Source organism: Rhipicephalus microplus, unplaced genomic scaffold, assembly GCF_043290135.1.
Source record: "Rhipicephalus microplus isolate Deutch F79 unplaced genomic scaffold, USDA_Rmic scaffold_575, whole genome shotgun sequence".
NCBI classification, from domain to species: Eukaryota; Metazoa; Arthropoda; class Arachnida; order Ixodida; family Ixodidae; genus Rhipicephalus; species Rhipicephalus microplus.
Window position 1 is genome coordinate 29,224 of NW_027465134.1, and position 13,817 is coordinate 43,040.

General features: G+C 47.9%; 2 protein-coding genes across 3 annotated transcripts; both read right to left on the reverse strand.

Moving 5' to 3' along the window:
* Positions 1–43: 43 nt before the first annotated feature.
* LOC142795173 (uncharacterized) lies at positions 44–6,877 on the reverse strand. 2 transcript variants are annotated; one of them, XM_075886011.1, is made up of 7 exons: positions 6,696–6,877; positions 5,904–6,038; positions 5,301–5,404; positions 4,300–4,417; positions 3,578–3,651; positions 2,395–2,676; positions 44–1,138 (listed from the first exon to the last, which is right to left on the reverse strand). In XM_075886011.1, exons 1-6 carry the CDS (start codon positions 6,860–6,862, stop codon positions 2,606–2,608), a joined length of 669 nt encoding a protein of 222 aa, XP_075742126.1. In that variant the 5' UTR covers positions 6,863–6,877; the 3' UTR covers positions 44–1,138; positions 2,395–2,605. The 2 variants fall into 2 exon arrangements, with proteins under 2 accessions (XP_075742126.1, XP_075742127.1); XM_075886012.1 differs by having other exon boundaries at positions 2,389–2,676.
* Positions 6,874–12,378, reverse strand: LOC142795174 (organic anion transporter 3-like). Its single transcript, XM_075886014.1, has 5 exons — positions 12,107–12,378; positions 10,138–10,228; positions 8,910–9,149; positions 7,889–8,085; positions 6,874–6,940 (listed from the first exon to the last, which is right to left on the reverse strand). The coding sequence occupies exons 1-5, from the start codon at positions 12,376–12,378 to the stop codon at positions 6,874–6,876; spliced, it is 867 nt and encodes a 288-aa protein (XP_075742129.1).
* Positions 12,379–13,817: the final 1,439 nt, after the last annotated feature.

A 13,817-nucleotide genomic window follows, 5' to 3' on the forward strand; every position in this document is an offset into this window, starting at 1 on the left:
TGCCCTAAAAGATGCAGTTGCGCCGAACACAATTTATCGCCACTGAGACAGACGTTACATTATTTTATTCAATATGACGATCGACACCTCATATTTGTGTGATCGCCGTTGACAGCAGTATTCGTGAAGTGCGGCGTCCTGTGAGGAATTTTGTCAGTCGAAATAAAAAGAACAGTTTTTTTCTTAACATCCCTCTGCTGCAAGCAATGGCTGTCGAAGAGGTAAGGACAGCGCTGTTACGCATGGTGCAGTCAGCCACACGGGCCATTAATTGCACGTCCCTGTTTTCACTCATTTACCTTGCTAAGACATAGTAGACTTGCGACGTTAATCAAAACGAAGAAAACGTTGTGCCTTGTCATGATAATTTCGCACAGTTGCCGATAGTTGCAGATACTCGCTTCATTTTTTATATTTGCAGCTGCCTTGACGTTTCGCTCCTTCTTCGAAAATCAAGAACAAGCGGTTAGTCGACCACATGAAAGTGTCGTACGTTACTTAGTCATGGTTTATTATGGTGAAGATGTGCGCATTTTTAAAAACTATTGCCACGGCTCGCTAGCTAGAGCTTCTGCGTCACGTCAAGCGGGCGGCAGCAGCCAGTGGAGTCCTGGACTATGGGCCCTTCTACTCAAATTGATGAACCATTACCCCAAACCCTTACTGAAGAAATTTTTTACTATACCTCGATACTAACGTTTAAAACGTGTGCGGCTGCCCCGCTCGTCGCACCATACTCAGAAGGCAGTTTCATTGATGAAATTTCCTTCTGAGAAGTTCTTTCTAGTCGCGCCAAAGCATTGCATAGCATGGCTGCTGGCGTTGGTGAGGCGTCCTCTGTTGCGGCGACCTCAAACTGAGGGCGCCCCTCTCCCACGCCCGGTTGAGCTCGTCCTCGAGGTCAGTAAGCCTCGACTCGCCGTCGTCGGATTCGTTGTCCTCGGCCGACGACGCAGAGTTTGCCCGCGTGGTCGTCTTGGAGGGCGATATGTTCCTCCCTGCCCGACAGGATTGGAAGTAGACGCTTCCTTTTTCCCGGATAGACCATCTGGGCGGCGAAAGTGCTCCGCGGAGTGCCGCTCGACTCCATGGAGTCTAGGGGTCGTTTGCAGGACGTTTCGGATGTGGTACGCGTGCTCTGCAATCAGAAAAAAAAATGAAAACACGTCAACGCAAGAGTCATAAAAGGATTAGGCATCAAAAAGCTGAATGAATGAAAATTAAAGGAGAAATGCCAGGTTATTTCCCAAAGACTGCTATGCCGTCAATAACCCCTGGCGATATTATAAGCACCATACATGAACGATAATCAAAACAAGCGAGATGCTAGCGCTGGATCGAAAGCAGGTCGATAGCACCCAAAAAGTGAGTGAAATAGACAGTGAGTGCGCACTGAAGCAGTGGCGTTCACTAAAAATAAATAAAGCCCCACACCTCCCCCCCCCTTTCTTTTTGCGATCTGAAAGTCCATGTAAAACGGTGCGAAAGAAAGCGTGTTCATTAGAGGTCAGAGAGGTTAGTCTGAGGGTATATACTTTAGCTCAGGCCGATTTTTTTTTACGCCAAGGGAGTCCTGACCACATTGTGTTCAGGCTGAGAGGGACACAATTTGCAAGCGCCCCCTCCCCCCTAACCATTGATCTGTCAAACATCGTATTTGATGTTCTTGAGTGTTCAAGCGTGCATTTGTGCATTCTCTGTAACTCTGTATTTTAAAGCCCTTTCCAACAGAGGTTTACCCTAACCATTGATCTGTCAAACATCCTATTTAGTGTTCTTGAGTGTTCAAGCTTGCATTCTCCGTAACTGTATTCTAAAGCCTTTTCCAACAGAGGCTTACCCAGAAGTTTTTTTTTTTTTTAAGAGGGGTTCACCAAACCCACCCGGAGAAGGAGCGAGGAGCGGGAGGAAGGGTCAAGCGTAAGCATCCCTATATGTGTGTCGTGATCGATAATAAAAATCAGTAGCTCGAGCAGACTCCATACAAGTCTATCAAAGACATGGGTCCACCAACACGCACATGTGCTTATGAAGAACGTAAGTAAATAGTAACGTAAGCAAGTAAAACACAAAGGTACGACAAGCTCTTCCAAAGACAAGACACGAAATGCAAAAGTGAAAGGTAATTTCGTAAAAAATAAGACATTAACAAAAAACATAGTATCTGATATTGCAAGGTGTGCCCCCCTTGCGACGTTTCTGTATTTACGCCACTGGCATGCGCATACTTCACTTCTATAACGAGAGAGAAGTTCTTGACACTATCGATGCTTGCAAAGTCAAGCCGACGTTTCGATTAGACCCCCGACTTCTGGCACGTTGGCCCTTGCCACATTTTTTTAATCCCTGAACCAAAAGCGCCGTAAACGGGAGGATAGGTGGACGCACACGTACACTGGCCTGCTTGGGGCGGTGAATCTTGGCCGCCGTGAGCGCGGCTGTGCCGTCGTCGGCCAGGGGAAGCGCAGTGGCGGTCGCTGTGCCAAGCCGGCTCGCTGGAGGAGAGTACGAACCCCGACGACGCCTCCTGCAGGGCTTCTTGGCGTCGTCGGCAGCCTCAGCCGATGCGGGCAGCGGCCGCTTCCACGCGTCTGGAAACACGAGGCTAAGGCCGGCCGCTGTCAGGACCAGCACGCCGCAACCGGCCATTGGCAGGTAGAAAGGCAGCAGGCCTCCCTACGGGCGGGACGACGCGTTGTGAAGACACCGATTGACGACAGTGAGATATGCATTCACAGTGCGGATGCTCGTGAAATAAGGGCATCTGCGGCGCACGTTTCGAAGCAGTTAACGAAATTATTGAATGTCAAATAACAGAGAGTAGTGGAAATGAAACGGGAGAAAGGCTAACCAAGGACCCAGTTTTGTACTTCTTGTTGATGAATGAAAACCAAAGGAGTTGCGAAGAGATAACGCTCTATTGACGTGTTCTATTTGATGATATGTTAATGTCTATCGTTGAATTACCTCAGTTCAAACCGAGTTTTCCGAAAGACGGCGAGAATAGTCTTTTCACGAATGGCGTGCCGAGTTGCTGATAGCTGTTACCATGGGCACCAAAGGTTAACTGAGCACGCCTGAAAAAGAAACATATTTAGACAATACAGCTATAATGTTAGTTGCTTGTGTTGACATTTTTAGGACGCGAATGTTTATCGTTAGTCACTTTCACGTGTCGAACACAATCTGCCGCAAGCCCGCAACGGTTCAACCGGTGCTTTGTCCCTGCTGGCTTATGGTCTCGTGTTCGAATTCTACCTGCACCTGTCCCAATTTCTGTGTTGACGAAAAGCAAGAAAAGTACGTCGATCCAGATTATACGTGGTTAAATTTAGTCGAAACTGATATCGATTTGTTTAATTGATTGATATGTGGGGTTTAACGTCCCAATTAAAACTACCATATGATTATAAGAGATGCCGTGGTGAAGGACTTTGGAAATTTCGACCACCTGGGGTTCTTTAACGTGCACCCAAATCTGAGAAACCAATATATATGTGTGGTGCCTTTTTACCGGTAGTGCTCCGGAACTGCTATCAATAATTTCAGTACGGCACATGCGTATCTTAAGGCCTACCAGGGTGGATACCGGTTGGAGCCAGGATTTCCGCCAGGCTGCCCACTGCAACGCAGAGTCCCAGGCAAAAGGCTCTGCACGAAGAACGGCGTAATACGTTCGCGATTAAACTGACAGCAACGAACGAAATCATACTGTTGATGTCCGAAATTCTTCCAGTTTGGTGTTTAAAATTAAACAAACGATCACCATAATGAGGGATTTGCACGAATACGAATAAAGACGCGTTAGGCTGCGACACCTACCAATTTAAGTGGCAACACCTGATTCACATAACTGTGACCCCGGCATAGAGGCAATGACGTGGCAGCTTATTCGCTACATTAACTCACTCGCAGCGCTGCGCGATTCACAACGCAATCTTTAGGTGTGAGCTTGTGTCATGACTTCATGGAGAAAACACAACGTGATTGGCTAGCTGAATCTATGGTATTTCTTCAAGTTAGACAGTGGCACTCGTCGCGCTGCAGTGTCGCTGCACGACGAACAATTCCAAGCATGAATACGTTCGCTTCTTCATCGAATCAAAGCGAAGTTCGCAATGAGTTGCGAAGTTCGCTTTCGAGCATAAAGGTAGCAAGTAATTGCGAAGTAAAATGAGGAGCAAGTAATGTCCAAGCAACCGTGATTGCATGATGAAGTGTATACACCACGCTTTCAGACTTGTGCAGCCCGTGTTTCCGATAATTGTTCAGTATGTCATTTTGTTACTCGATACCCACCTAGTACCAGTTGGCATGGACTTTGCCATGTCGAAGAGCATGGTAGATTTCGTCACAACCACAGCCGTCCAGCCAAACAGTGCACACAGTCCGGAGTAGAAGAGGTCGAGCGTAAGGCCTACACGAATACAAGCAAAGGGTGAAAATGAGAGGGAATAAGAAAACAACATAAAACCAGAACAGCCTGCTCTTGCAGTGCCATGTGTTTTTACAGCAAGGCTCAGAGTTATCTTCAAGTGCAAACTGCCACACATGTTTTATTTTTATGTATCCGTATTTCACCCGCGAAGACTATCTGCAACGTTCGGTCGAGACTGCATGCGCCACAATTTTCGAAACGCTCGAGATTGTTTGGGGTGATTCCGTGAATTGCTCGCAGGACACGAACAGCTTCTTCGAGAGATTACGGGACCACCAGCGATAACGCTCGAATATTCGGTAGCGCTAATATAAAAGTCGACGTACTTTACCTCTTGACAGATATTATCGACGGCCAATGCTCTGTTCACCGTTCTCCAACCTCCAACACGCAACTGCCTGTATTTCGACTTTTGGTTTCCGTGAGCACAAGTTCACCCAAAATAAAAAATGTTTCGTCTTGAACCATCTGCTGCCTTCTTCACTGCCACGACAACGTAGAAATACACAGCGGTTATCTCAGCGGTGAATCAAAGTGTTTAAACCTCTGCATTAACCCCCGATTCTTCATGCATCGTTTCGCAGCGGAAGTCTATTTAATGTACTTTTTCCATGAATGCTATCACCTTCCTGCGAGCTGTATCCTTGTAAGAAGTAATGTACCTTTTCCATGAATGCTACCACATTCCTGCGAGCTGTATTCTTGTAAGAAGTATTATCAGCGCACCATAATAGTTATTGCAATAAGAAACAGAAATACGAACAAGTCACAGCGTCGAGCCATAAGTGACTGGGGCAACTGCACTCTGCTTACGTCACAGAGCATTAAACAGGATTCTATAGGTGGTCCCCTGTGGGCTTACCTTTCTCGTTGCTGGCGACGCGCCTGTGCTCGAAGAAAGCGGCGACCACAAAGAGGCTTCCTCCGAGCGCCAGAAGCAGAGTCTGTATGCGGACAGTACCCATACTGCGTCGAATCGGAGCGTAAGTGCTATATAAGCATATGAAGAACCGAAAATAGCCATTTGCAAAATTTCCGGGTGAGATTATTAGCGTTAGGAAAAAAAACAAGAAAACAAAATCACGTATACTTCGCTTGTGCATGAAAATGAAAGCCGCAGGACTGTTGAGACGGCGCAAATCCCAGAGACGAACGGCTAAATATGCGTTGCTAATCTTTTTGCGACTGAACTATCTGGTGGATTTGTCTACCTCGGGTGGCCTCTTCTACCTTTGGTTAATAAGAAAAAAACAGATTTCTATCGCAAAGTGCTAGGTGGTGGGATAAAGTACAAAATCTACATGTACAGCACTGAAACAAAAAAAATCATGTGTTTTTCAACGGCCTATGAAATGGGATGATTGAAGGTCTTTCATGCTTGATGAAGAACATACAGCCACGAATATGCAGAGCTCGAGTGCACAACTTTACGTTGCCAGGCTGTATCAGGAGTGAATATACGTACCGCCCGGCCAGCACGAATACCAGCAGCAGAACGCCAACGGCGAGGAATCCTCGAGTGAAGAGGTCGGCCGATCGGTTTCCGGTCAGCGTGGAGATCTCTGACACGCGTATGGCCAGGAACAAGGACACGACCGCCCTGCGTGCGAGGTGGACAATGTGGTAAACTAGACCGTTTCAGGTGCAGCAGAACAGAATGCTCGTCCATTAGGTTTTCTCCTTGTAAGTTTGCGTCGTTCTTCTATGTTTATTAAGAATATGAAACAGCTATGCATCCTATAGGTCGTGTGGAGTGACCAGTGAAAAGGTTGCGGAGGCATCTTGTGCCCTGTAAACCGGAAACCGGTAGGTTTTAGCCTTGATCTCGCAACAAGGAACGTGACGTGATGCCAAACTTAGTAGCGCTGTCGCCATACACGGACAGAACGAAAAGGAAGAATGAAGGCTGGAATGACAACTCTTCTATATAGAATAAGAACTCTCCTACCAAGAACCGAAAAAAGTGATAAAGGTGCTTGAAAGTTGAAGATGAAGAGAAAGAAAAAGAGGAGGAGCTCAAACACATAGCCTAGCGCGGACACACGTTTGTCCTGTCCGTGGCCACGTGTTATTTTCGAGTCTAGTCAACTTCATTATGTCACGGTCACAATATCGCTAGTGGCCTGTAACCAGCAGTGTAAGTTCTCTTCGTGTTTTTTTTTAAATTTAGCAATCATGCTTTAGGACGACATTCTAAAATGGTTACTGCCGTCATCCATCTGTTGTCAAGGGTGGTAATGGAAGTGTTGAAACTCACCAGAGGTACAAATGGGTGAGCAAGTATCGGCGGATTTGCTTGTAGACGAAGACCTGACTCAGCGCAGAGCCTCTGAAGCACCAGCGACGAGCGACCGGGACGCGGCGCATACTGCAGCAGCAACTTGACGGAACCGGGAGGAAGGCCAACGCGTCCGAGCTGGCCATGCGTCTCAGCGTCACGTCGGCTGTGGCCAGCTGACCCCGCAGCACAAGGTGCGGTGCGGCAACGAGTAAGGCACCAGCCTGCGCAAGGCGAAATGATTGCAGGAGGACGCAGCACAGACAGTGGCGTAAGCAGATAACTTTTTTTGGGGGGGGGGAGATGGGGGAGGGGAGCGATTTCTCGACATCAAAGGGAGAAGGGGAGGGGGGAAGGAAAATGACCACATTGCGCGAGACATGTCATGGCGAAAAAAAAAGTTTCGCGAGCACGGGGAGGGGGGGGGTCACGGGCCTGGTTTGCTATCCCCTTGGCTATACGCCACTGAGTGCCGACATGAGACTGAAACTTCAGCGTATGCCACTGCTACTCGACAAAAGGAAGTATACTTGCATCGCAAGGCGCCGGTATACGGCCATCCCGCGTGCTGGAAAACATTAAACTAGACGGAACACTAATATCAAGGGGAAAACCTTTCGTGCCTGGTGACACCCGGGTCTTGATAATGCGGCGTGCGGTAAAAACCCACGGAACCTTAACAAAATTAAATAAAAATCTGAATTAGAGCAGGAATATAGCTCAGGCATTCTGCATAGCAGTCACGTATTCTATAACAGATCCACGCCGAAAAGTACTTAGGCGAAATTAGACCCCAAAATCATCATGTCGCGCATCGAGTCACGTCAGCAGGTGTAATATTGCATGGCAGATGTGCAAAGTCGAGACAGGCGTCGCACCATATGGACTGTGCAACAAGATGGTGGTTGGCCAATGCATTACAACGAGTTGTGGTATCATTCGTCGTCATTCACAGTATCAACAAAGTACATATGTAGGTGTACGTTTTGTTATGAACGCTTAGCAGGCCTTTCGCAACTGTCAAAGCTGGTGAGGATAGCTCCAGCTAGCCGCATATTCATTGCGCAGAGAAAGGTCAACTCAAACGTGCCGTGTTCGATACATTCGGTTGAAACGTAGCACACGTGTCAACTCAAGTGAATATGCAAGGGTGACGTAAGCGCTTCACTCACCACAGGAAAGCCAGGGAGACGAGCTGCGGCGCGGCCAGGGCGAGCTGCACGTACCGCCAGGAGGCGACGAGCGAAGAGATTGCGGCCATCAAGACGTGGCCTACCGTCGAGGCGACGGCGAGCACGCACGCGCCTTGAACGTGGAACGGCGTCGGCAGCAGCTCCAGCATGATCACGAACGACACCAGCTGGCTACCCTGCGCGCGCATGAAAACACTATGTTCAAATACAGACTACCATTCTAACCTGCTCGATCGAGGCACTGCGAAAATGATACAAGGTGGCTCAGCCAACACTCGGTTTTTCCACATCAGGATATGTATTCAGCACTATCGAAATTTGGGCTTGTGGTTCTCATGAACTGTCTTTGCAAAGACATTTTTTGTGAGCATGGTAATAAGCAAGCGAGTGTGGCAATGAAAAATCCGGTTGAAATTTAGCGCCTGTGTTGTGTGTTCTTGTGTATACGTTCATTCAGCGCCATTTTCATCGTCGTCAGACGTGTACTATTTTTTCGAAAACCACATAAAAGCGTGCATCCACTGGCTTCTGCAGTGTCATTTCAATCGAAGTTCAGTATTTCCTGATAATTCCGGGCGGCTGCTTCGTACTGAAGGTTCTTTGTCCATGTAAGGAACCCAATCGACACGTAGCAAACCAGGACGAGCCAGAAACGCGTGCTTTAATTCACGGATCCGTAAAAGGAGCGAACGCATACACTGGCGCTCAAACGATCCCATTAGAACGCGCGTGTCCCATGGATATATATTCGTCGCAGAGCTTAGGTGCTCTCAGTCAAAGGTGTAGTCACTGGAACAGGTTCTTGGTTAGATGTGCAGTCTTCAAAAGAGTGATGATGTGGCAGCTTGAACAGACTGATGACTGAATATAGCACCACACAAACATGCAGCTGGGTGTGTCCACTCTGTATGCCGCATTGTCTACAACTTACATTAATGAGCTAGCACTCCGCGGCACCCATTTTGCTGTTGCTACAGGCTTAGGCTATCGGACAGCTCACCATGGAGCAAGCAGTCTGAAGAGCGTAGATGAGCGCGAAAGCGAGAAAGCAGGGAACGAAGAGCAGGGCCACGGCCGACGACACTTGCAGCGCCTGCGCCACGAACAGCGTCGTCCTGCGACCCGAGGCAACGCGGTCAGCGCATGCGCAGAAGATCAGAGCACCCAGGGCGGAAGATGCAGGTCTCAGGTAGAGCCTGACCAGGTCGGCCAGCCAGGAGCGATCGCACACCAGATCCCACTGCGATTGACCACCACGGCAGCGTTAGCGGGAAGAACAGCGTTGTGGGAACGAAGACAGAACCATCGTTGACCAAAACACGCTCATCTGAAAATACTAGCTGCTATGTTGAAAGACGATCGGTAAAATACCATACAGCAGTTCGTTCTTTCCTAACTACCTGTTAACTTTTAAAATGGGAGTAAAGATAAGATGCATCGGGATCACCTACACACGCAATGATCACGCGGTCATGTATAAAATGTCGACTTACCTGGATAACAGAACAGATAAGTTTGCAAACAACTATACTGCAACTATTCGGGAAGATTGCAGATTACCGAGCTATAGTATCGCATGAAAATAGTTCGTAAGCATCAGAACATCGCTGTGTCTGCACATTCGCGAGCAAATGTATACGCCTTTCTTAAGAGCGATTTTCACGTATATTAGTAAATTCATTGCACTACCAAACCACAATTCTCGCCGGGTGAGCGCAAACACTCATTTATGCAATATGTATGTTTTCTATTTGGTAGCCTATTTATGGACTTTAGCTTTGCTTTACATAATGATAAGTCGGACATAGTATGTCCGACTTACAAGCAATTTCTGTGCGTATACCCCTACAATGTCACGCAAGGAGACATCAGTACTATGTAAATAAAAGAAATAAAAATGCAGCGGAAGACACCTCTTCGACGTCTGCGCACCAACTCGCTGCGACTGAGTTGGGTGTCAAGGAAGAAAAAGTACATTTTACGTAAAAGCACAAACCTCTCCCTCTCCCCCTAAAGAAAGGAATAGAGAACAACTTATTCTTTTTGCCTCCGATAGACGTTCATACCAATCGCCTATTATCTGGCACCAAGGTATATTGCAGCAATGTGACAGGCGTCGCCTACACACTAAGGCCGTTCTCGCTACTTAGTATTGACTTCGTTTAATAATGAATCTTAACATATGGTATATACACTAGAAGAAAGGGAAAATAATATTTAACCTTTACCTCACTGATGACGCTCTCCGTCTTGTCGACTGCCAGGTACTCGTAACCATCGGGGCAAGTCTGCGTGCCAGCCCGTCGGTTCGTCGGATCCCTGCAGGAGAGAGAACCAAAGGTCTGACGTCGAAACTGCGTCACAGTGAATGGCTATACTTTTGCATACGGTGCTGAGGTTCCCCAACTGTACACCTTCCTTGCCCGTATGCGTTGCACCACTCCGCACAGTACAAGGCGATGATAGTGCCACCCTGGTGCAAAGGACGACGGTGCCTCATTTCTGCACAGCGGAGAATTTCATCGCGGTTTTCAAGGACAACCCATCCCAGATTTTCGCATTTTTACATCTTCGAAATTAATGGTAAACGGAGCTTTAACGCGTTGAAACATCGGTACAAATATGAGGCTCGCCTGCAGAAGGAGGGCTCCACGTATTTCGAACGTCTGGTGTTCTTCACTGGACACTGACACTGAACAGTGGATGCACTTCTAGCATTTCGCCTCCATCGAAATGCGACCACTCCTGTTCGGGACTGAACCCGCGACCATCGGGCCAGCAGCGGAGCATCGTAACAGCTATATACCACCGTCGCGGATACCGTCGAAATCGCTGCAGAAGGACACGTTGCTGGGACAGATCCAGATAGTACTCGCACGTATCGTAGCACTGGGGCCCAGCTACACAAAAGACAGCACATGTGACGTCACTGAAACCTGTTACAGATTCGCAGCTGGCTCTCGACGGTGTGGCTTCACCCTTAAGGTGTTGTACGTCTTCAAGATAACACAGTCATGATTTGCCAGTAAGAAAAACTCGAAATCGTTTGTTTTGCGGGGGTATTGATTCAAGCCTAATGCAACCGAATTTCGCAGTTGGACAAGGCGTATGTCAAGTGTATCACGACGCGACAAAGCACCAGTGCGCTGGCGTGTTAGCCTAGCGAGTGGGCGCTGGCCAAGCATACACGTGCGCCAAGTTCTCGACTATATAGGGGTCGGAGGAAGAAGCGTCCGAGTTCAACTGCAGCACACCCTCCCCTCGCCTTCCCATCCTCCCGTCGCTTCAGCCCGAAAGGAAATAGTCTTCGTAATGGACGCCGGAATGAAATTGTGGTGATGGCGCACCTAACAGTCTGCCCTCAGTTCCCGGCTTTCTGAGGTGGTGAAGGTGGGCACTAAATTCTGACTGGTAGATTGCCACTATCCCTCAAGAGGGAGGTATATAACAGCTGCATCCTGCCGGTACTTACCTATGGAGCAGAAACCTGGAGGCTTACAAAGAGGGTTTAGCTTAAATTGAGGACGACGCAGCGAGCGATGGAAAGGAAAATCCTAGGTGTAACCTTAAGAGACAAGAAGAGAGTGGAGTGGATCAGTAAACAATCTGGGGCTGAGGATAACGTAGTTGAAATCAAGAAGAAAAAATGGACATGGGCCGGGAATGTAGCGCGTAGGCAGGATAACCACTGGTCATTGAGGATAGCTGACTGGATTCTAAGAAAAGGCAAGGGGAGACAGAAAGTTAGGTGGACCGATGAGATGAGGAAGTTTGCGGGCATAAAATGGCAGCAGCAAGCAAAGGACTGAGTCAACTGGCGGAACTTGAGAGAGGTCTTTGTCCTGCAGTGGACGTAGTCAGGCTGATGATGATGATGATGATGATGATGATGATGATGACGAAAGGTGGACCTTTAACTATTCTTGGACCGCACAATAATATATCTCCCGCTACCACTCTAGTCAAAAGCTTGCATGATGATGATCCTTCACTTGAAGGAAAGACGGTATGTGTCACATTGGCTAAAGTAAAGGTATGCGGAAGACTCGGTGTGTCCACTCAGATAAATGTGGGAGTATAGTTCTTCTCCCCTCCACCCCCGCCCAACTTGCGCGCACGTCTAAGGAGCCAAAGCTGAAGGAATGAATTAATCTGAGCCCATGGATTTGTCCACTGGACTGTCTCTCATCTACTCACCGGTACAGCAGGCATGGGTGGTACCTCCTGTCGCCTCCATCAAGCACCACAGGCCAGAGGTCGCTGCCTCCAATGGTTGCATTGGGTCTGGCGCGGCAGCGGTGCCTGACGGGTCTCACCAGTTGTGCCGCACTCAGCAGGTTGAGCGCGCACTGACTCTGCAACACTGCCAGCAGGAACAGCACCAGCCACTGGAACCTACCGGGTCGGCCAAGCAGCAACAGGCACTGGTCCGTGGGCGACAGCGTCGACCCAGACACAGCAACCACCATATCTGCAATACGTTATTTAGATGAAGTTTTCTACCAGCTAAGATTGTCATCACGTTCGAAATGTAGCCCGCCGGTCATCGGCGCGTGCACGAAGGAGAGAGGGGACAGGGGAAGTGTGAATCTGCCTCATACTTGTCTAACCTGTTCCGTCATCGTTCTAAACAGCGGCGTTACGGCTACGCATCTTTTTAGCAATGACGGCGGCCGAATGCACACAATGCTGCACTCCGAGAACTGTTTACTTCCCTTGTTTATTCCGGAAAGCCAGGGACCAAAGGACCTGTGAGGCGTGTGTCACTGCTTGATTTTCATTCTTACATCGATTGCGAAGCATGTTGTCTTTTGCAATGAACCAAAGGAAGAGGAAAAGGGGGGTGCGATGGAACTTTGACCCTTAAAGGGGTATGAACATGAGCTTATTGACCCGGCTTCGTAAAAAGAAATAGCGCGGGCAAATGGGCCAAGCCCTGTCTGTCCTACGTTTGCCTGCGCCGTTTCTTGTCATGAGCCCCCCCCCCCCCCCCCCTTATTATGGGGAACACTGAGCCCGCCGAAACCTCCCATTCATTAACTACAGAGCTACTGGTGAGGCTAAAGTGCAACAAGTGCAAATATAAAAAAACTGTGCCAGACCTCATTTATATGTCTTTGTTATTGGCGAGAATACAATACTCGGCTAACAGCATAATGTTCGAGCTTCCACTTTCTTCTTTGCCTTTCAACATTAAATGGTTAAAACAATGTTCTTCCTATTAGGAGTGAATTTTAATGTGTTTTACTGAGCTGTGAATATCCTTATTATTAACCCCCTAGTGTGTTAGACAAAACACTTCGTATACGTGACTCCAAGCAGATGAGGACATTGTCCGTGACGTCAAATCAGCTTGGGGAACGGACATCAAGGCAGTGTGACCACTCCCATAAATTTGTTTTTGCCTCTTTTCTAGGTTATCTTCTTATCACAGTAAAAGTAGGCTTTTTAGTACGTTAGAATGTAAGCTAGATATTGAAGCAGTCTTTCATTACCTTTGAAATGTTAGGCGTTGACGTTTATAAAATGAACAAAGTGTCGGTTGTGACACTGGAAACGAACGTGTTTTCAATCCCACTCCTAGCGGAACATGGCCTGTGGTCGAACCCGTGACCACTTGATCAACCGCACCACGGGACATGTGCGCCACCGCGGATTTTTCCTTCCTTTCTTTTCCCCTGGTACCCCTTTTGGTAATGTATGCTTCATTTTCGCTATAGTTACGGACACGATAGACCACCGGTTATATGTGGTGCATGAAACACATTCAACTTTATTTCCATCTCCGGAACATTCGGTGTGCAGTTTCCGTTCCTTTCTTACAAGTTTCTGTAGTTGTTTACGTAATAAGTACAAGAAAAGTAAAACACAACATTCTGTGGAGTCGTTTAACCCGAGGTTGGATGGT

Bases quoted from the DNA above. Each gene is read 5' to 3' on its own strand.
- LOC142795174 (XM_075886014.1), bottom strand. From the start codon at position 12,378: ATGGTGGTTGCTGTGTCTGGGTCGACGCTGTCGCCCACGGACCAGTGC. The intron at 9,150-10,137 runs GTAAAGGTTAAA...GGTCAATCGCAG, and splicing joins CGGAGAGCGTCATCAGTGAG to TGGGATCTGGTGTGCGATCG. The intron at 6,941-7,888 runs GTGAGTGAAGCG...CGCCTTGCGCAG, and splicing joins GTCTCCCTGGCTTTCCTGTG to GCTGGTGCCTTACTCGTTGC.
- LOC142795173 (XM_075886011.1), bottom strand. From the start codon at position 6,862: ATGGCCAGCTCGGACGCGTTGGCCTTCCTCCCGGTTCCGTCAAGTTGC. The intron at 6,039-6,695 runs GTGAGTTTCAAC...CCTCGCACGCAG, and splicing joins CTCACCCATTTGTACCTCTG to GGCGGTCGTGTCCTTGTTCC. The intron at 5,405-5,903 runs GTACGTATATTC...GATTCGACGCAG, and splicing joins GTATTCGTGCTGGCCGGGCG to TATGGGTACTGTCCGCATAC.